Below are 20,630 nucleotides of genomic sequence, written 5' to 3'. Positions count from 1 at the left end.
GGCGCAGCACGCCGTTTATTGGCTAGTAGCGGCCCAGCACGGTGGCCAGCAGCGCCATCCGCATGTACATCCCGTTCTCCGCCTGGCGGAAGTAGGCGGCGCGCGGGTCCGAGTCCACCTCCACGCTGCGGGAGAGTCGTCAGAGGCGGGAAACGGCCCCGGAACCCCCCGAGACACACCCCCCCACCACCACAGCCACCGCCTGGGGATGAGAGAGAGACCCCCCAGCACAGACCCCCCCTTGGGGATCAGACCCCCCTCCCTTGGGAAGCAGAGAACCCCCCCAGCGCAGACCAAACCCCCCTTGGGGATGAGATGTCTCCCTCAGCCCCACCCAGCAGCACCACAGCCCTCGCCCCCCTCCCTCCCCATCACACTGCCCCCCCCACCTGATCTCGTTGACGCGGGGCAGGGGGTGCATCACCACCATCTTCTCCTTGGCCCGGGTCATGATGTGGGGCGTGAGGATGAACTGCCCGAAGCACTTTGGGGGACACACACACAGAGCCCTGAGTTGTGATCCCCCCCCGACGCCAGGGCAAGGCCCAGGGGTCGTCCCCCCGCCGCTGCCCCCCCTCACTCACAGCCTCGTACTCCTGGGCCAGCTGGAAACGCTCCTTCTGGATGCGGGTCATGTAGAGCACGTCCGTGTCCGGCAGCGCCTCCTCGATGCTCCCAAACTCTTCCTGGGGTGGCACCGTCAGCGGGGCCTGGAGGGGGGCACACGGGGCCCCTGACCCCCCACACCCCCCCCACTCACCTGCTTGATGCCCTTGGAAGCCACGAAGCTGGTGATGTCGGGGGGCATGCGGAGGCCGGGGGGGGTGACGTAGCGCAGGTTGACGCGGTACTGGGTGAGCAGCCGGGCCAGGGAGTGCACCGTGCGCCCGTGCTTCAGGTCGCCCACCATGGTGATCTGGGGGGGAGCCATCAGAGCCACCTGACAGGGTGCTGGGGGTGCCTGTGTTCCCCCTCCCCAGCCCCTGGTGCCCTACCGTCATGCCGTTGACGGTGCCCAGCTCCTCGCGGATGGTGAAGATGTCCAGCAGCGCCTGTGTGGGGTGTTCCCCCACCCCGTCCCCGGCGTTGATCACGGGCTTGCGGCAGTGCTTGGCGGCCAGCTGGGAGCACGGGCAGGGCTGAGCGCGGGCAGGGCCCGGCCCCCCCGACAGCCCCACGGGGGCAAGACCTGGCTCTTGCTCCTGCCCCACAGTGCCGGTCACCATCCCCACCCTCAGGGCAGGATGTGGCCGCCCCCCCGGCCCTTCTCACCCCTTCTCACCTCAACAGCACCTGGCTGCGGGTGCCGCAGCACCAACACGTCAGCGTAGCAGCACATGGTCTGCACCGAGTCGGCCAGTGACTCGCCCTTCTGCACCGAGGAGGTGGCCTCCGAGAAGGACAGGACGGAGCCGCCCAGCCGGCTCATGGCGGCCGCGAAGGAGCTGCTAGTCCGCGTGCTGGCCTCATAGAACATGGACGCCATCACCTTGCCCTGCGGGGACCGCGCCATCACCGCGGGGAGTCCAGAGGGGCACCGTGCCCGGCCTGCGACTGCCAGGCAGCCGTCCCCACGCCCCGCTCACCTTGAGGATGTCCAGGCTCCGCTCCTTCTGCACCAGCATGCGCAGGGTGTGTGCCACGTTGAACAGATGGGACATCTGCGGGGAGAGGCGGCTCAGCTGGGGCTTGGGGAGGCGGCTGCGGCGCACAAGGCACTGCACCCCCCCGCCCGCCCGGGCACCTGCTCCTTGGAGAACTGCTGGACAGAGAGGACGTGCTGCCCGACCAGGGGGTGCAGCAGCGGGGAGGTCTGGAAGTGGGGTGTGCCCTGGGGGGAGGCCTGGCGCGGGAGGGGGCCCGGCGGGTAGAAGTAGCTGTCCTGGAGCACCCCTGGATCTGCAGCACCGAACGCAGCCGGTCAGCCTGCGGGGACGGTCCCGCAGCGCCCCGCCTGCCTGTCCCGGACCCCCGCAGCACTCACCCGCCTCCGCCGCCTTCCTGCCGGCCTTCTCACGGGTGTCCTCGGCTGGGGTGCGAGAGGGGCATTAAGAGGGTGCGGGCAGCTGCGGCACCCCGGGTCCCGCTCTCCCGGGGTGCTGCTGGCCAGGCCGCACCAGGCGAAAGCACCGCGGGGCCTGATGCTGGGGCGATGGCCACCCAGAGACAGAGCGGGCCAAGCCCCAGCACGGTGCTGCTGTGCCCCTCTCCCCGCGCGCCCCGCAAAACCCGATCGGACGCAACCCAAATCACACTGGCAGGCGAGGGGTCCCCGAGGTGCTGCGCGGGCCGGGCCGGGGGGGGCAGGCAGGCGCAGCCATGCCTCATCCCATCACACAGGGCGGAAAAGGGGCCCGTGGCAGGGCAACGCGGGTGGCCCGGAGCCAGCGCGGCACCTGGGGGAAGGGATGCACTCATCGGCTGCGGTTAGTGCCATTAGTACGGCCGCGACTCATTGTCTGAGTGAGTCCCCCCCCGACATTACCGGTGCCTCGGGCGCCCGGGCGGTGCGCGGCTCCCAGCCTCCGGAACGCTGAACGGGACACAAGGGCCGGCGTCAGCGGGGCCGCCCAGCCGCGGCCCCCCCAGCCCCGGCCGTGGGGCGGCACGCTCGCTGCCCCGCCGCCCGCCTGCCGTGCTACTCCCTGCCCCACACCGCCCACCCCCCTACCTGGCAGCCCGGGGTCAGAGGCCCGGTGGATGCGGGGCGGGAGGTGTAAGCGTCCCTCGCCCGTGGGGCCGACCCGGCGGGGGCTGGAGGCTCGGCCGCGCAGCGTCTCGCTGGCCACCACGTGCCGGGGCCGCTCAGGGGTCTGTGGGGAGAGGCCGAGCTGGAGCCGGGTTGGGGTGGGGACCCCCCGCCGCCAGCCCCACGCACCCCCATACCTTCACACTGTCCTTCGCGGGGGCTGCGTGTGGTGCCAGCACAGCTCCCGAGGGCCATTTCTTCACGTCCTGCCCGTAGCCAGGGGCCACCAGCACCTGCAGCCGCAGGGGTGATGGGGGGGGTGATGGGGTAGGTGATGGGGGACCCCACAGATACGGGGGAAGGGTACCCAGGACCCTACCTGCCCATCGATGTAGGCGACCTCCCCACGCAGGACCACCCTCCGCACCGTCCCCTTCACCTTCATGCCCTCGAAGGGCGTCCAGCGGGCCTTGGAGAAGGCCGTGCGGCTGGGGATGATCCACTCGTGCTCCAGGTCCACCTGCCAGGACAGCAGGTCAGAGGCAGCCAGGACAGAGCCGGGGCCACATCTGGGGTCCCCCGGGGACTCACCTCCACGTAGGTGTCTTCCTGCGCCGGCAGCCCAAAGATCTTGCGGGGGTTCTCATAGAGGCGCTGAACGATGTCCTCCACAGTGAGCCGCCCCTCGGAGACGGCCGTCAGCAGCAGCGGCAGCATGGTCTCCAGGCCGGGGTAGCCGGGGGGCGGCTCCTGCCCCTGCTTCTCCTCCAGTGTGTGCGGGGCTGTGGGACGGGGCTGGTCACCAGGGGACCCACCGTTGTCCCCACCCCGCACTCCCGCCGTCCCCCAGGGCTCACCGTGGTCTGTGGCGAAGCAGTCGATGGTGTCCATGTTCTCCCAGAGCGCCTCCACATCCTGGCGGGTGCCCAGCGCCGGCCGCACAGCCGCACGGCCCTCCCCGAGGCGCCCCAGGTCGTCCCGGCACAGGAAGAGGTGGTGCGGGGCCACCTCACAGGTCACTGGGATGCCCTTCTGCTTGGCTGCCTTGATGAGGAGGATCTGGGGGAGCAGCGGTGAGGTGGGGGGGCCCTGAACTGCCCCAACACCCCATCGCGGGGGCCCACAGTCCCCCCACCGCGCCCTGCCGCTCACCTCCTCCCTGCGGGCCACGTGGCAGATGTGGACGGGGCGCTGGTACAGCTGGGCCACCATCAGGACGGCGGCCACCGTTTGCCCCTCTGCGTGGGCCACCACAGGCAGGTGCCGCGGCCACTGCTCAAAGTGCTGGGGGAGGGTACAGGGCTGGTGGGCGCCAGGAGCCGGGTCCAGCCCCACGCCAGCCCCGGCGGCCCACAGCAGCTCACCTCCATCCACAGCGAGACGTCGTCCATTCGCAGGCTGGAGAAAGTGTCGTTCAGGTACATCTTGAGGCCGGCGGCCGCCCCGGCCAGGGAGCCCAGCGAGCCGGCATTCTCCGAGGAAGCCCCCAGGAAGAGGGCGAAGTCACAGCGGGCCCCGGCCTCGGCCAGCTGCGGGGCGAGAGGCGGTGGGTGCCACGGTGGGGGCGGCCCCACAGCACCCGGGGAGGGGACGCGGGTGCCGGGCAGCCCCTCACCTTCTGCACCAGGGCGAAGGAGGCGGCGTCAGTGACGGCGGGGCTGGTGTTGGGCATGGCGCACACCATGGTGACACCGCCGGCCAGGGCAGCCGCCGTGCCCGACGCAAAGTCCTCCTTGTGGGTGCCGCCTGGCTCGCGGAGGTGGACGTGGATGTCGATCAGGCCTGTGGAGCGTGGCAGTGTCGGCAGGCAGCCCCCAGCCACAGGGGACACCCCAGCAGCACAGGGAAACGTCTCCTCTCCCCGCAGCGCCCTGGGGTGCGCCCAGCTCTGCTCCCAGCACTGCCCGGGTCCGTGCTGCCTCCTCGGAGCCCCCGGCCCCCGCCACGGTCCCACCTACCTGGCAGACGGATGAGCTTCTGGGACGTCATGCAGTCCACGTGCATCTTCAGCGGGGGGGCTGCCCCGATCTGGCCCAGCGCCTGCGGAGATGGCAGCCGTCAGGCAGGACCCGTCTTGCAGGGGCACATGAACGGGGCCAGGATGAGGTCGTCTGCCCGAGCTGCGCCCCAAAAACGACCCTCCCGCATGTGCAGTGCCCACCCCACAGCATCCACACGGGACTTCCCCAACCCCGGCCCCGCTCCCGTCACCTGCGCTCACCCCGCGCAGCCCAGCCCACCTCCACGAAGAGCTTAGTGCACTTGATGTCGATGATGAGCGGCACGGAGTAGTCGACGGCCAGGCGCCGGGTGCGGTACCCCTTGGTGACGAAGGAGGAGAGCCGGCGGCCCCCTGAGTTGCGCATCGAGAGGTTGATGACCATCTCGAAGTGGTTCTCGGCCAGGTAGTCCAGGATGCTGCGCTGGGTCTCCCGGGCACCGGCCTCGCTGCCATCCGCCTCCTCGAAGTGCCAGTCCACGGCCATCACCTGCCCGCAGTGACACCCGTCAGGGCCCCGTGCCCCCCCTCGAGGGCACCCTGGCCTCCACCAGACCCCAGCCCCAACCTTGATGCCGTGCTCAGTGTAGAAGTCGGCGGTGCCGAGGCTGGCGTACAGCTTGTAGCCGAGGGTCTCCAGGGTCCGCACCGTGGGCAGCAGCTCACTCTTGTTCTGCAACAACCCCGGGGCTGGTCAGAGGGTGAAGGGGGGCCCCCGACCCCCTCCCCGGCCCCCTCCCCAGCCCCACGCACCTTGTAGCTGCCAATAGTCAGCAGGATGTTCTTCTTGGGGATCTTGAAGCCGGTGCTGAGCATGGCCTTCAGGTAAGCCTCACAGCGGTTCTCCCCGAAACAGGCCACCTCGCCTGTGCTGGTCATCTCCACCCCCAGCACCACGTCAGCACCCGCCAGGCGTGAGAAGGAGAACTGGGGCACCTGGGGGCGGGGGGGGCAGTTCAGGGGCTGCCCGGTCCCACGCCCCAGCCCAGCCCCCGCAGCACCCACCCACCTTGACACCGACGATGCCCGTGCCCGTCATCAGCCCCACAGGCTCCACGTCCTCGCCCATGATCACTTGGCTGGCCAGAGCCACCAGGTCCACCCCCAGCGTCTTGGAGACAAAGGGAAAGGAGCGGGAGACGCGGACGTTGCACTCGATCACCTTCAGCTGGTCGTCCTGGGGGAGAGGGGGCAGCATGAGGCTCCTGTGGGGCCACGGGGCGTCCTCCCGCACGGCCCCCCCCAGCCAAAGTACCTTGGCAATGAGCTGCAGGTTGAAGGGCCCGGTGACCTGCAGCTCCTGCCCAACGGCGTGGACAATGGCCTTGATGCGCTCCAGTGTCTTAGAGGTGATGTCCTGGGGGGGTGTCACCAGCGTGGCGTCGCCCGAGTGCACCCCGGCGTTCTCCACGTGCTCCGAGATGGCGATGGCCACCACCACGCCGTCACAGGCCACCGCGTCCACGTCGATCTCCTGTGAGCAGGAACACGGTCACAGCCCGGTGCCGGAGCTGGGGGGGCAACCGGCTCTTGTGGGGAGTGGGGAGCACCCAGGGGCCGGAGCAGCCTCCCGGATGGACCTTGGCCTCCTGGATGAACTTGGAGATGACAACGGGCTGCTCCTTGGACACGGCCACGGCGTTGCTCAGGAACTTCTCCAGGTCACTGTCCGAGTAGGCCACATTCATGGCGGCCCCGCTCAGCACGTAGGAGGGGCGCACGACGCAGGGGTACCCCACCTTGCAGCAGAAGTGCTTGGCCGACTGCAGGACAGACGGCACCCTCAGGGCACGTGCTGGGAGCTGGTTCCCCCGTTCCAGGGCAGCCCCGTTGCCCTCAGCAGCCCCCCACCTCCATGTCAGAGAGCTCCTTCCAGAGGGGCTGGCTGATGCCGATGGAGTCAAGCAGGCGGGAGAACTTGAAGCGGTTCTCGGCCGAGTCGATGGCCTCCGGGGAGGTGCCTAGGATGCGGCACTGCTGCCGGTGCAGGGCCATGGCGATGTTGTTGGGCAGCTGCCCGCCCATGGACAGGATCACGCCCTCGGGATTCTCCAGCTCGTAGATGTCCATCACCACCTGCGGCACCGCGGGGGGCAGGGGAGTGGCTGGGACACACCCCGCCGGCAGCTCTGGCCCTGCCCCGGCCCCACAGCGGGCAGAGCCCCAGCCCCCTCACCTCAAAGGAGATCTCATCGAAGTAGAGGCGGTCGCACATGTCGTAGTCGGTGCTCACCGTCTCGGGGTTGTAGTTCACCATGATTGTCTTGAAGCCCATCTGCTGGGGCAGCGAGGCGAGGTGAGGCCGAGGGCCCCCCGCTTCCTCCCCAGCCCCGTCCTCCGGCCAGGGCCGCCCCGCGGGGCACCGGGGCCCGGCCGACCTTGCGGAGCTCCTGGATGCAGCCGACAGCGCACCAGTCGAACTCGACACTGCTACCGATGCGGTAGACGCCGGAGCCGATGACCATGACGTGGGGCTCGCGGAAGGCCAGGTCGTGCTCGGCACCGTTGTAGGTCAGGTACAGGTAGTTGGTTTGCGCCGGCCACTCCGCCGCCACCGTGTCGATCTGCTTCACCACCGGCAGGATCTTCAGGTCACGACGCATCTTCCGCACGGCCAGCTCGGTGCTGCGAGGGGCAGGGTGAGCGCCGGGGTGCGGGCCGGGGCGCGGAGCGGGGCCGTCCCCTCCCCGCGTTACCTGAGCACGGCCAGGGCCACCTGCTTGTCAGAGAAGCCGAGCTGCTTGGCCCGCTCAAGCACGGCGGGCGGCATGGTGCTCTGCTCCTCGCGGTACGACTCCAGCAGCACCGCGTGGTCCGTGATGTTCTTCATCTTGTGCAGGAACCAGCGGTCGATCTTGGTCAGCTCGTAGAGCCGCTCGATGGAGTAGCCAGCCCGCAGCGCGGCCGCCAGCACGAAGATCCGCTTGTCTGTCGGCGTCTCCAGCTCCTGCCGGGCCGGGGCGGGTGAGTGGGGTCAGACAGCTGCCTCCTCCCCAGGACGGCACTGGCAGCACGGCCCCCCCAACGCCTCCCCAAGCCCCAGCGCTCACCACATCTGAGGCCGGCTTCACAGTGTGGTCGAAGCCCACGCAGTTCTCGTCCACCATCCTCAGCGCCTTCTGGAAAGCCTCCTCGAAGTTCCTCCCGATGGCCATGACCTCCCCTGCAGTCGGGGCAGGGTGAGCAGCCAGGCCCCGCGCCTGTGGCGCTGCCCCCCCCGCCCACCCCCCCCGCACTCACCCACACTCTTCATGGAGCTGCCGATCTTGGTGCTGACGCGCAGGAACTTGCTGAGGTCCCAGCGTGGGATCTTCACCACGCAGTAGTCCAGGCTGGGCTCAAAGTTGGCCGTGGTGGAGTTGGTGACTGAGTTCCTGGGGAGGGGACGGGGGTCAGCGGCTGGGGCCATCCCCCAGGGGGGGCGCAAGGCCAGCGGGGGCAGCACCACACCCCTGTCCCATGCCGCAGCGGAGCCGTTACCTGAGGAGGGGCAGGGGGATGCCCAGGGCCAGCTTGGCAGCCACGTAGGCCAGCGGGTAGCCGGTGGCCTTGCTGGCCAGGGCTGAGCTGCGGGAGAGCCGGGCGTTCACCTCGATGATGTAGTACTGCAGGCAACAGGCAGGCAGGGTTAGCAGGGCAGCACAGGATGCGGGCCCCACGGCACACAGGGCCCCCCCGATGGCTCCCAGCTGGCACCAAAGAGCCACTTGCACGTGGAGGGCACAAATAGCGACGGGGGCTGAACGCGAGGGCAGGCGGGGGGCTGGGGAAGGGCAGTTATTTGGGGGCTGGGAAGGGTATTTGGGGGGCTGGGGGGCCGCACTGACCTGCTCCGACTCGGGGTTCAGGGCAAACTGGATGTTGCACTCCCCCACGATGCCCAGGTGCTGCACCACCTTCACAGCCGTGCGCCGCAGAAGGAAGTACTCGGTGTCGTTGAGGGTCTGGCTGGGCGCCACCACGATGGACTCGCCCGTGTGGATCCCCAGCGGGTCCAGGTTCTCCATGTTACACACCTGGCAGCGTCGGGGAGGTCACCGCCGGCTGTGGGGGTGGTCCCGGCTGCCCCACACGCTACCCCCCGCCTGCTCCTGCCTCAGGCAGGTCCCTGCTGGCTCCCACCATGACCTGCCCCACCCTGGGGACCAACGGGGGCTCCCCCACACAACCCCCAGGACACCCCATGTGTGGCAGCCCCGCCCTGGGGCACGGGGGGGTGCAGCGTTCTGGCTCGAGGGGTGCAGCTCCCCGGGGCACACGGCAGCCGTGCCAGCACCGCGGAAGGCGCTGAGGAGCCCTTGCTGGGGGCCTGGTGGGAGCCCCCCACGCCCCCAGCTACGTCCCTCCCTGCCCCAGCAGCCTGGGGGGGTCCTGCCCTCATCCTGTACCGTGACGCAGTTGTTGTAGGCGTCCCGCACCACCTCGTACTCGATCTCCTTCCAGCCCTTCAGGGACTTGTCCACCAGCACCTGGGAGGTGTGGGTGAAGGCCTGGCTCACCAGTGCCACCAGTTCCTCGCGGGTGTTGGCGAAGCCGGAGCCCAGGCCGCCGAGGGCGTAGGCGGAGCGCACCAGCACCGGGTACCCCAAGCGCTCAGCTGCCGCCTGCGCCTGAGGAGAGCAACGGGGTCATGGGGGATCGGGGAGGACAGCACCCTGCCTGGGAGCTGCCCCCCAGCCGCCCCCCGCCGCCCCCAGACCTGCTCCAGGGAGGCAGCAGCCTCGCTGGGCGCCACGTGCTCCCCGATCTCCTCCATCTTCTCCACGAAGACCTTGCGATCCTCCGTCATCTCGATGGAGGCGACGGGGGTGCCCAGCACCCGCACGCGGTACCGCTCCAGCACGCCTGCCTTGGTCAGCTCCACGCCGCAGTTGAGAGCCGTCTGCCCCCCGAAAGTGAGCAGCACCCCGTCGGGGCGCTCGTTCCGGATCACCTGGGGGGCAACGGGGCAGTGACCCACGGTGGTCCCATGCAACGTGCCCTGCATCCTCCGGCTGCCACCGTGCCTGCGCTGCCCCCCAAGCACCCCCCGTCCCACCCTGCCCTCCGCGCACCAGCCTCTCCGCCACCCCCCAGCCCCATCATTCCTGCGCCCCCCAAAATGCCCTCTCGGGGTGCTCACCTGGGTGACGTACTCAGGGGTGATGGGGAGGAAGTAAACCTTGTCCGCCAGCCCCTTGGAGGTCTGCACCGTGGCGATGTTGGGGTTGATCAGCACCGTCTGGATGTTCTCCTCCTTCAGCGCTTTGATGGCCTAACAGGGAGCAGAGGGGTGACGCCTGACAGTTCACCCAGACCCCCGGTGACCCCCGTACCCCCAGGGTGGGCGCTCACCTGCGACCCCGAGTAGTCGAACTCGCCCGCCTGCCCGATGGAGAGGCCGCCGGAGCCCAGGATCAGCACCTTGCGGGGCCGGGCCGCATCCTGCCCCCCCGCCAGCGCCTTGTCATAGGTCAGCCAGTCCCGCAGGCGCTCCCGCACTGCGGGGGACGGGACACGCTGGGACCGGGGCCACACGCACCCCCTGCGCACAGCCCCGGAGCCGAGGAGCCGGCCCCCCGCTTCCCGCCCCACACCCACCCGTCCGGGCGCTGCCGTCGCCACTCCGCAGGTCCCGTGCCACCTCCACGAAGACATCGAAGAGCCCCTCCAGGTCTGTGGGGCCGGCGCGGTGCTCGGGGTGAAACTGGACACTGTGGAGGGGGTCAGGCAGGGCAACGGCCCCGCGCCCCCCCCCCCCGCCCCAGCCACGGCCCCACGCCCACCTGAAGAAGGGTTTGTGCTGGTGGACGAGGCCCTCGTTGGAGCTGTCGTTGGCATTGGTGAAGAGCGGGGCCCAGCCAGGCGGCAGGCTGCCCGCCTCCACTGCGAAGCCGTGGTTCTGCGCCGTGATGAAGCAGCGCTGCGTGTCTTCGTGCAGGCACGGCTGGTTGTGCCCACGATTCCCGTACCTGGGGGGCGTCAGGACGGGCATCGCTCAGCCCCGGGGCGGCCGGGACCCCGCGGTGACCCCCACCCTGGACCCCCACTCACTTCATCTTGTAGGTGCGGGCGCCGAGGGCCAGGGAGAGCAGCTGGTGCCCCAGGCAGATCCCAAAGATGGGCTTGGGCTGGGGCGCGTCCAGCACCCGTCGCAGGCTGGACACTGTCTCCTGGCAGAGTTGCGGGTCGCCGGGGCCATTGCTGATGAACAGCCCATCGAAGTCTGTGCCGAGACAGCAGCTGGGTCTGAGCAGGGGCCCCCGGCCCCCCAGGATCACAGTGGGGCCCCCCCGGCTACCAGCCTCGCAGAGAGGCACCTGGAGACCACAGGCCCCCCCTGACACCCCACCAGGGTCACACCAAGGTGCCCTGACCCCACAACACCCATCGTGGTAGCAGCAAGGGCCCCCCCAGGGTCACATTAGGGCAACCTGATAGCACAGTCCAGACTCCCCCATCCCAATCACAACAAGGCACCCCCAGCCCATGCCCCCCCCCCAACCTGCAGTGTCACACCAAGGGCCCCGAGCCCCAAAGTCCCCAGGAAGGACATCAAGGCTTCCTGCTCCCCCAGCACAGAGCAGGACATGGTGTCCTGCTGCGCCCAGCGCTGGCCAAGGAGACGCCCCCGCCCCCAGCCCCCGTTCCCCCCTCCTCAGCAGGGCCCCGGGACGTCCCCAGCCGCTGCCACCCCACCTGCAGTGTCCAGTGGATGGTCCCAGGGCACCACGGTGACGGCCGCCCCCCTCTCACACAGGCACCGCACCTGGTTGTACTTGAGGCCGCAATCCACCACCGTGACGCGCAGCGACCCGCCGGGGTTGAACACGCGGGGTGCCTGCAGGAGGGGTGAGCGTGGGTCCCCCCGGCCCGGGACCAGCCCTCCACCGCAACCACCTCCACAGCCCCAGCCACCCCCAGCAACACTCACCCTCAGCCACCCCGCAGCCCAGTGCCAGACCCCACAGCCACCCCCATGCCCCCCCCCCAGCCCAGTACCAGCCCCCCCATTTATCCCCATGACCACCAGCCACCCCTCCATGCCTCCAGCCCAGTGCCAGACCCCCCAGCCACCCCCCCAGGAGCCCCCAGCCCATCCCTAGCCCCACCTTCAGCGACACCTCCTGCACCAGGTGCCTTTTGTTGGGGTCCTCAAAGCAGAGGCTCTCCTCAGGGGTCCCGTCCGGCACCAGCTTCCCCAGAAGCGTCCCCTTCTCGCGGATCTTCTTCGTGAGGGCCCGAGTATCCACCCCTGTGGGCAGCCGTCAGACACGACCCCTTGGCCCCGTCCCACCCCAGCAGGACCCTGTGCCCCAGCAACGTCGTCACCCCCCCCCAACACCAGGTCAACCCCCGGGGGGAAAAATCCCAACATGGGGGGTAAAATCCCAACACGGAGACAGGTCTGGGCCAGAACTCCCTGTCCGCTGGGCCCCAGCCCCCCCAGCCCCCCCAGTCCCACCTTCCAGCCCGGGGATATTCTGCTCCTTCAGCCACTGGTCGAGGGAGCGGGATGCGCTCCAGTGGCTGGGGGTCTCCGAGCACTCGCCCACCACCAGCGCAGCCACATGGATCTTGTCAGACTCGAACCACTGCAGGGGGGCAGGGGGTGAGTGTGGCCTGGGCGGGGGGGTCACCAGCCCCAGAGAAGCCCCACGCACCCCCATGGGGCACATCTGCAGGCCAGGGCTGGGGGAGCCCCACGGCACAGGGACCCCATCCCTGGCCCATGGCACCCCACGTGGCGTCAGGCTGTCACCGTCCCCCCCTGCCCCACACCCCCACCACGCGAGCTTAAGCCTTGGTCCCGCCAAGCCCCCCGGCTCCGGGAGCCCCAGGACGGGGCACGCAGTCCCCCCGTGCCGCGGGACCCCTCAGCTCGGACACAGCCACAGCACGAGGCGGCACACGGAAGCGCCGCTCCCGGAGGGGGGGCCCCGGACGGGCCACGGTGTCCCGTCCCACGGGACCAGGGTCTGGTTCCCTGGGGGCCGCAGGCGGGACGGGGCTGATGGCGTGAGCGGGGCCGAGGGCTCCTGGGCCGTCACCGTGGGACGGGGCTGGGCGGGATGGACCCCGGGGTCAGCACGGGGAGGCCCGAAGCAGGGCCTGGACTCTGCCCCGGGACGGGGGTGGTCCGGGGCCGCGCAGCGGGGGCTGCCCTGCCTCGGCTCGGGGGGCCGGGACCCCCGGCGAGGACAGACACGGCCCCGCTCCCCACCTGCTGCCAGGGCACCCCAGTCCCAGGGGTGTGTTCCCCCCCCGTCGCCCAGCCCCGACCCCTCCCGGCAGAGCTCTGCCCGCTGCCGTGCGCCGCCCCGGTGCTGCCCCACCCCGGCACCCTGCGCCGTCCCGTCCCGCCGCGGCAGCTCCGGGCAGGGACCCGCCGCCGCGCCCCGTCCCCACTCACCCTGCTCAGGCCGAAGGGGTCGGTCTCGTCCCGGGGGACCCCGTAGTTGCCGACGAGCGGGTAGGTGAGCACCAGGATCTGCGCCTTGTAGGAGGGGTCGGTGAGGGCCTCGGGGTACCCCACCACGCCGGTCTGGAAGACTGGGAGCGCGGGGAGGGGGGGCGGGCTGGGACGGAGCATCCCGGCAGCCCCGCGCCCCGCCGGCGGAGGCACCGGGCCCCCTCCATCCCCCAGCGCCCCGGGCCGGGCCCCGCTCCCGCCCCACGGCGGGGCACCGAGCTGGGGGGGGGGGTTGTCCCCTCCCCGACCCCTCGCCCCCGACATCCGGCGCCGTCCTGGTGCGGTCGCACTCACCGACTTCCCCGGCGGCGGCGGCCCCGGCGGCCCCGAAGGGGCGACCGCGCAGCACCGACCCGTCCTGCAGCACCAGGCGACCCATGGCGGCGCCACGTGCGCGGCGGCGGGGACCGGGCGGGGACGGAGCGCGGAGGCTGCGGCGGCGGCGGCGGGAGGATCCGGGGCGGGGCCGGGCCGGGCCAACCCCCGCGGGGGCGGGGCGGGGCAACGCCGAGCGGACGGGCCGGGACCACCCGATAGCGGGAACGCGGGGAACGGGGAGAGAAGGGCCCGGAGAGAAAGGGAAAAATGTGTAGGAAAAAAAAAGCAAAGAAAGGAAAACAGCAGAAATGGTACGGAAAAGACACGAAACACATTGTGGAGAAATCTACTGTTAAAACGCTGAAACCAGGGGAGAGCGCGAACGCAGTCCCCCACTACCACAAATTATGCAGTCGAGTTTCCCGCATTTGGGGAAATCGCAGGGGTCAGCACACCCGGAGTGCAGGGGATGAGCCTCGCCCTGGGAAAACCACCTGCCTGATCATGGTGTCTCCCCTGCCAGGTAAGTATGACCCACACCGCCACACGCGCCCCCACACCCCGACACACACACACACAACACACGCACACCCCCGACACCGAACGCCCGCACCCCACCCGCCCCCACCCGACACCCCCGACCCGCCTCTGCCCCGCGCGGCCCCACGCAGCGCCCGCCCCGCCCGGGACCGCCGTTCTGTGGTGGCGGGGGCCGCTCCCGTCGTGCCTCGCGGTACCTCATTTGCATGGACACGCCCCCTACGGCAAGGCCCCAATACGCCCCGCCCCTGCGGTCCCGGCGCGGCGCTGGGCGGTAGCGGAGCGATCCGCGTGACCCCGCCCCCACCGCCAGGCCCCGCCGCCCCCCCCCCACCCCCCCACCCCGCGCGCGGGGCCGACAGCGGCCGCAGACGCTGCCCGGGGCCCCCCGGACCCCGCGGCTCCTGCCCGGCCCTGCCCGCCCCCACCGGCACCGGCACCGCCCGGGCCTTGGTCCGCCAGAGCCGGGAGGGGCCGGGCAGGAGCCGCCGCGCGGGCGGAGCGGGGCTGGGGCAGCGTCCTCCGGCGGGGCCCGGGGACACGAGCTCAGCTCCGCCGCCGGATGAACCCGCCCGGGGCAAAGCGGCCGCCGCGTCCCCCGCCCGGGGCGGAGACCCCGCACCCCAGACGCGGGGCTGCGCTCCGGCAGCCGGCGGGGCCCTGCTGGGCCGGACTGGTCAGCACCGGGCTCCAGGACGGCTCTGGGCGACGGCTCCTGCAGGGCGGGGGGACAAAAGCGTCCGCAGCCCAACGACGCGCGGGGCCCCCCCGGGCGCGGGGACACGAGCCCCGGCACCCGCAGACCCCAGCGGCTCGCGGGGACGTGACGGCCGCTCGCGGGCCGGGGGGGGGGCGACAGCGCGGGGGCACCGGGCGGGGCGGGGCGGGGGGTAGGAACGGCCGCACGGAAAGCTCGGGGGGGCTTCAGGGACCGCCTGGAACGGCGGGAGACCGAACTGCGGACGGTGGGGATGGGCCCGGCGCGGGGGGACGGGGAAGGGAACCGGGTGGGTTCATTAACGGTGCCGGCCCAGCCGATGTTCCGTGGAGGAAACTGGGACGGGAGGGGCTGGGACGGGCCCGGAGGGCACGAGGGGGGCCCGAGGGGTGATGCTGAGCATCAGGGCACGGGGAGGGAGAGGAGGTGTCAAAGGATGTCACCAGACTGGGGGGGTCTCCAGGCCGGCTTTGGTGACAACTGGGAGCTGGGCCAGCACCGCAGGGAGGGGCCGTGGCTGACAAATCACCTTCTGTGTTACATTTAATAAGTTGCATTAAGTTGTAATGAGTTGTAGCGGCCAAAATAATTCACCCGTCACAGTGCTCTTCTTTCTGCGGGGCAGGGGCTGTTTATTTTCTTTAAATTCTCTTTTTCTCACATTAACACACACTCGTACAACAAGACACACTTACACTCGCGTTCAAGCTCTCACTTTGTAACAAGCAAATCAGCAACTAGACAGTCATCAACCCTCTCTCCCACAAACAGTTCCACGCTTTCCCCGAGCTCATTTATCTCTCTTCCAAGCTCTGCTTCTCCTCCAAGCCTTGCTGCTTCCCCAGGCCTGAGCAGAGCCGAGCTGCTGGGCTGAGCTGCTGTGGTGGTGCAATTCTTACCCCCCCCCCCCAACTCTTTGTTGGGCTGCTTGGTGCTACGTGCGATTCCACCCACATCCCCGAGCTATACACCAGCCTGTGGAGATAAGGACTGATAACGTTAACGAGCCTGGCTCCTGCCCACTGCCCATTGCTCGGAAACGGCTATAACGGCCCATCATCTCCTAAGGGCCTGGCACACCTGTGCCTGGGATGTGCTCATGTGGGAACAATAACAGAGTCGCACATTCATGAAGTTCTTGTGCGACTGCTGGAAGGCACCAGCAGGTATCTGACAAAAGTCAGTTATCTTGGACCCTATAAACTGCGACCACCAGGGAGACCCTTTGAGCTCTCCTGGATCGCAGCAGCCTGTGACCAGCATCTCCCCTGAGCTGGGACGCCTCTCAGGTACCAAACCCTTCGGGTGTCGTCTGCTCCAGACAGAAGGCCCGGGCGAAGTCCGCCCGCTCGAGTCTCCATTATCGCCCGTTGAGGAATGCCAAGGCATTGTGAGTATTTGCTCTAAACTCAAGAGGGAAATTTTCTTTGAGCTAGCTTCTCTTTCACCCGTTCTTTCTCTGCTTATTGGGGGGGGGGGGGGGGGTACGTGCCCTTGTTTCTGTGTGTGTGTGTGTGTCCGTCGTGTGTTCGTTCTACTGAATCCAAACACCTTTGTTTCCGTGTGTTTGTCTGTTTTGTGTATGCGCACGTATATATAAAGGTACCGTTAAGTTAGTGTGAATCTTGTCATTTTAGAATCTGTGAATAAGTCGCTTTTCTTTCTTTCAGTATTTCTGAGTTATTTTGTAATGATAAATTGCTGTTATTAATAAACCTAGATCCCTTATTAAATCATTACCGTGTCAGTACTTTCATCCACGACAGCTCCCGGGCCGAGCTCTCCACCTTTGCCGAGCTCCCCAAAACGGAGCTCCCCAGCCGATGTCGATTTGGCTCTGAAGGATCGACTCTCCCCGGCCGTGCAGGGCTGACAGGCCGATGCCCACTTGCCTCTTCATCATTTCCCAGCAACACGTGATTTGACTCTTAACACACGAGCCTCCCCCCCAGCGCAGGGCTGACACTCCCACATCTCCCCTCCTTTGTTTTACAGCTGCACCTGCAAAGGCTTTATCAGTTCAGGTTTAGACAAACTTCAGAAAACACAATATACGTAGAATAATTACAAAATAAGGAAGATAACTCTACGATCTGCTCCTTAAGCTTACCGAATTCTACAGTCTACGGTATTTGTAACTTAACAGTACAAGCTGCATTTTATTATTTTCCTTAAACTTAACAAATACTACAATCTACACTATCAATGTGCATTATTTTTAACTTCCTTAAGCTTCAAGACTTCTAAAGGTCAAAACACCGTTAAAAATCCACCAAGGCCTTTAGGATATAGACGGGTGCTTTCAGAACAGCCGAGGGACACCGCGGTGCCAACCGCTCCTGTAAAACCCAGCACACGCGCTGTGAGTTTTCCCGTCCGTCCCCATCGCCGCTCCTCTCTGCGGGGCGGGGGTCCGTGTGCGGTGTCTGCGCGGGGCGGGGGGTGTCGGCGCGTTGCGGGGCAGCTCCACGCGTTATTGTGCCGCAGGGGAGACACCGCGCTCGGGCGGGGGGCTCTCCCGGGCGAGGCTCATCGCCCGCACCCCGTGTGCTGACCCCTGCGGACTTCTCCTCACCGGAGAAAGCCGCTGCGTCATTTACGGTACCGGGGTGTCGCCTTCGCGCTCTCCCCGTCCGTCACGGTGACAGCAACAGCCTCGAGTTCTCGGTAAAAGGCGTCGCCGCGCGTCTCCTCCCCCCGCTCCTGCCGCTCCCCGCGCACCCGGCGGCGGCTGAACGAGGCCCCCGGGGGCAGTTTCCCTCCTCCGCGTTTCACCCGCCCAAGGCCCCGGCGCCGCTCCCGGCCGCGGCTGAGGCTCGAGCGTGGGGGCTCGGCCCTGGGCTCCCGCCGGCTCCTGGGGCGGGCGGTTCCGCGGGGTTCGGTACCCGAGAGGCAGAAGAGCCCGGGGCAGCTGTGGGCACGGGCCGCTGCGCCCCGGGAGAGCCCGGAGGGTCCAACTCGGGGCCGCTGCTGGCGGGGCCCAGACCACGGACTGTCCGCGGGTCTCTGCGCCGCGAGACGGACCCAGTGGGGTGTGGAGAAGAAAAGCTGTCAGCGGCTCCGCACGGAGCTGAGACTCCTAGCGAGTTCAGTCTGTTCTTACCACCGGACGGCCAGGGGAGAGCGCGAACGCAGTCCCCCACTACCACAAATTATGCAGTCGAGTTTCCCGCATTTGGGGAAATCGCAGGGGTCAGCACACCCGGAGTGCAGGGGATGAGCCTCGCCCTGGGAAAACCACCTGCCTGATCATGGTGTCTCCCCTGCCAGGTAAGTATGACCCACACCGCCACACGCGCCCCCACACCCCGACACACACACACACAACACACGCACACCCCCGACACCGAACGCCCGCACCCCACCCGCCCCCACCCGACACCCCCGACCCGCCTCTGCCCCGCGCGGCCCCACGCAGCGCCCGCCCCGCCCGGGACCGCCGTTCTGTGGTGGCGGGGGCCGCTCCCGTCGTGCCTCGCGGTACCTCATTTGCATGGACACGCCCCCTACGGCAAGGCCCCCGATACGCCCCGCCCCCGCGGTCCCGGCGCGGCGCCGGGCGGTGGCGGAGCGATCCGCGTGGCCCCGCCCCCTCAGCAGCGTCGCAGCGCTCCGCTCCCTCCGCCGCCGCTCGCGGCTCTGGCTCCTCCCGCCGCCGCCGCCGGTCGTCGCGCGCTGTCCGTTCGTTCCTGACCGCGGCGGGTCCGGGCCGAGGGTTCAACTCCTCTGCCCTTAGTTCTGCCGCAGGGGGACCCCTCCCCACACCCTGCCCCCGGTTCCGCCCGCGCCTGCAGAAGGAGGAAGCTCTCGGAAGGCTCTTGATTACGATTTTGTTAATTAGTGATGAGTAGACGCGGTCTGACGGGTTTAACTGATAGAACAGAGTCGCTCCCAGGACACCCCTGACCGGCCGGCGCCAGCACTGCCCGACCCCCCGGCAGCCCTGGCCGCGGCGGGGTGACAGCCCCGTCCCGCTGAGTCAGCAGAAACCAATCCCGGCATCGGGGGGGCTCAACCCAAAGAATTTCCGAGCGAGACCAAACCGCGCTGCAGGAGAGTTTCGCTTCTGTTTGTTCCCCAGCGGCTCCTCGGCTCTTTCCCCGCGGCCTCTGTCCAGACACAACCAAACGCCCCCGGTGTCCCCCGAAGTCCTCCCCGGGCCCTGGGGCGGACGGAGCCGCGGGGACCTCGGACGCGGGGCCCAGAGATGCCGTCGGGGGGGATCTCGCCGGCCGAGGAAGGGGGCGCCCGGACGTCCCGGCCACGCGCGGAGAGCTCGGCTCGAAGCGCCGTGAGGAAGAGCGCGTCCTTCCCCCGGAGCGCCCAGACCCCCCCCTCTGCTTCCCCTGCGCCGGGGCTGGGCCGGGGCGTCCCCGGAACTCCCGAGCCCGAGCGCCCCCTCTCCAGGAGATCGGACGGACGGGTGTGCTTCGGGGGTGCGGCACCTGACGGCCCCTGCTCGTTCTGGGGAGCCCTTACGGCGGGAAGCCCCGGGCGGCGCCAGCGCTGCGGGTACCGACCACCCGCCTCCCGGTCAAACTTCCCCGCGGAGCCGGTTCCTCCGTTCCGGGTTCGCTCTCGCCGAGCCCCGGGAGCGGCTCCGCCGCCCTTTCTGCCGGTGGCACCGAGAACCTCAGCCGGGGGCATTTCGCGTCCCCTCGCGTCCATCCCCGGGCACGGCGGGGGCCGGGAGGGCACCTTCCCGCCGGGGCCGGGCGCTCGTCCCCGGGACTCCCCGTCCCCGGGACTCCCCGTCCCCGGGGGCAGCGGCGGGAGCGCCCGTCCCCGCGGGGGGGGCTGGGGGTGCGGCCGTGGCAGGCTCCCGGCCGCGGCGAGCCCAGCCCGGTGCCGGCGGAGCCGGGTGGCCGCGGGCCGGGGCGGGTGTGGGTCGGCGCAGCCGCTGCGGGCGGGGCCGTCGGTGCCAGCGGGGCCGGTCACGGCCGGGGCGGGGCGGGCGGGAGCGGAGGCCCCGCCCCCTCAGGGCTGACCGCGGCCCCGCCCCTCGCCCCTCGCCCCTCGCCCCTCGCCCCTCGCCCCTCGCCCCTCGCCCCTCGCCCCGCCCCTCGCGCCGTGAAGGGCAGGGCCTATTGGGATCTTGCCGTGGAGGGCGTGTCCGTGCAAATGAGGTACCGCGAGGCACGACGGGAGCGGCCCCCGCCACCACAGAACGGCGGTCCCGGGCGGGGCGGGCGCTGCGTGGGGCCGCGCGGGGCAGAGGCGGGTCGGGGGTGTCGGGTGGGGGCGGGTGGGGTGCGGGCGTTCGGTGTCGGGGGTGTGCGTGTGTTGTGTGTGTGTGTGTCGGGGTGTGGGGGCGCGTGTGGCGGTGTGGGTCATACTTACCTGGCAGGGGAGACACCATGATCAGGCAGGTGGTTTTCCCAGGGCGAGGCTCATCCCCTGCACTCCGGGTGTGCTGACCCCTGCGATTTCCCCAAATGCGGGAAACTCGACTGCATAATTTGTGGTAGTGGGGGACTGCGTTCGCGCTCTCCCCTGGTCTTCCGGTTCCAAAGACAGAGTCTAAGCGAGGTTTGAGTGCTCGCAGTTGAGGTCGTCGGGGGCTGCCGGTCTCTCCCCACAGCCCGTCCCTCGGTCGGGCCCGTCCCGGGGCGGCGGCAGAGCTGGGTGCGGAGCCGCGGGCGCTCCCCGAGGGGCACCGGGACGGGGCCGGCACCCGCCACCCCTCGGTTACCGGGTGGAGCCCGCGGGCCCCGGCGCCCCCCCCGAGGGGGGTTTGTCGCTGCGGGGCCCGGGGGGTTCGGTGTTTGCGCGTGCGGGGAGACGGGATGAGCTGCTCAGCCTGGCGGCGGAACTCAAAGAGGTCGAGAGATGCAGAAGAATTCGGGAGTGTGAAAGGGACATTGACTGGGACAGTGACACCCTGAAGCAACGGGAGCAAATGGAGGCTCCAAAC

The 20,630-nt window shown here is 69.3% G+C and overlaps 1 protein-coding gene and 3 non-coding genes across 7 annotated transcripts; 1 reads left to right on the top strand and 3 right to left on the bottom strand.

Annotated features, from left to right (window-relative positions):
* Positions 1 to 14,236, bottom strand: CAD (carbamoyl-phosphate synthetase 2, aspartate transcarbamylase, and dihydroorotase). Of its 4 annotated transcripts, XM_074861142.1 has the most exons (45): positions 13,435 to 13,688; positions 13,081 to 13,220; positions 12,133 to 12,262; positions 11,780 to 11,922; positions 11,367 to 11,508; positions 10,722 to 10,893; positions 10,454 to 10,639; positions 10,269 to 10,381; positions 10,023 to 10,168; positions 9,811 to 9,942; positions 9,388 to 9,621; positions 9,077 to 9,298; positions 8,516 to 8,704; positions 8,169 to 8,293; positions 7,929 to 8,062; positions 7,739 to 7,851; positions 7,385 to 7,635; positions 7,067 to 7,313; positions 6,865 to 6,963; positions 6,540 to 6,764; positions 6,269 to 6,451; positions 5,944 to 6,162; positions 5,698 to 5,865; positions 5,442 to 5,624; positions 5,257 to 5,361; positions 4,930 to 5,178; positions 4,648 to 4,729; positions 4,305 to 4,471; positions 4,054 to 4,218; positions 3,842 to 3,973; positions 3,547 to 3,748; positions 3,281 to 3,471; positions 3,069 to 3,209; positions 2,887 to 2,982; positions 2,672 to 2,813; positions 2,486 to 2,533; positions 1,985 to 2,029; positions 1,745 to 1,899; positions 1,587 to 1,661; positions 1,283 to 1,495; positions 996 to 1,121; positions 761 to 916; positions 585 to 686; positions 390 to 484; positions 1 to 125 (listed from the first exon to the last, which is right to left on the bottom strand). In XM_074861142.1, the coding sequence occupies exons 1-45, from the start codon at positions 13,517 to 13,519 to the stop codon at positions 23 to 25; spliced, it is 6,771 nt and encodes a 2,256-aa protein (XP_074717243.1). In that variant the 5' UTR covers positions 13,520 to 13,688; the 3' UTR covers positions 1 to 22. The 4 variants fall into 4 exon arrangements, with proteins under 4 accessions (XP_074717243.1, XP_074717240.1, XP_074717242.1 ...); XM_074861139.1 differs by lacking the exon at positions 12,133 to 12,262 and having other exon boundaries at positions 13,435 to 14,236; XM_074861141.1 differs by lacking the exon at positions 2,486 to 2,533 and having other exon boundaries at positions 13,435 to 13,601.
* Positions 13,826 to 13,989, bottom strand: LOC141941966 (U1 spliceosomal RNA). The gene has a single exon (XR_012628502.1). It is a non-coding gene; the product is annotated as a U1 spliceosomal RNA (small nuclear RNA).
* A 3,594-nt stretch (positions 14,237 to 17,830) lies between the features above and the next one.
* LOC141941965 (U1 spliceosomal RNA) lies at positions 17,831 to 17,994 on the bottom strand. The gene has a single exon (XR_012628501.1). It is a non-coding gene; the product is annotated as a U1 spliceosomal RNA (small nuclear RNA).
* A 2,054-nt stretch (positions 17,995 to 20,048) lies between these two features.
* LOC141941954 (U1 spliceosomal RNA) lies at positions 20,049 to 20,212 on the top strand. The gene has a single exon (XR_012628490.1). It is a non-coding gene; the product is annotated as a U1 spliceosomal RNA (small nuclear RNA).
* Positions 20,213 to 20,630: the final 418 nt, after the last annotated feature.

The sequence above is a fragment of the Strix uralensis genome, chromosome 3, assembly GCF_047716275.1.
Source record: "Strix uralensis isolate ZFMK-TIS-50842 chromosome 3, bStrUra1, whole genome shotgun sequence".
Lineage (NCBI taxonomy): Eukaryota > Metazoa > Chordata > Aves > Strigiformes > Strigidae > Strix > Strix uralensis.
Note: the sequence above shows the minus strand (reverse complement) of the source record. Positions and strands in the feature narration are given on the sequence as shown.

Coding starts and splice junctions, on each gene's coding strand:
- CAD (XM_074861139.1), bottom strand. CDS start 13,793: ATGTGTTTCGTGTCTTTTCCGTACCATTTCTGCTGTTTTCCTTTCTTT. Junction 10,894..11,366: donor CCATCCACTGGACACTGCAG/GTGGGGTGGCAG, acceptor GTCTCGGCACAG/ACTTCGATGGGCTGTTCATC. Junction 6,452..6,539: donor AGGAGCTCTCTGACATGGAG/GTGGGGGGCTGC, acceptor TCTGTCCTGCAG/TCGGCCAAGCACTTCTGCTG.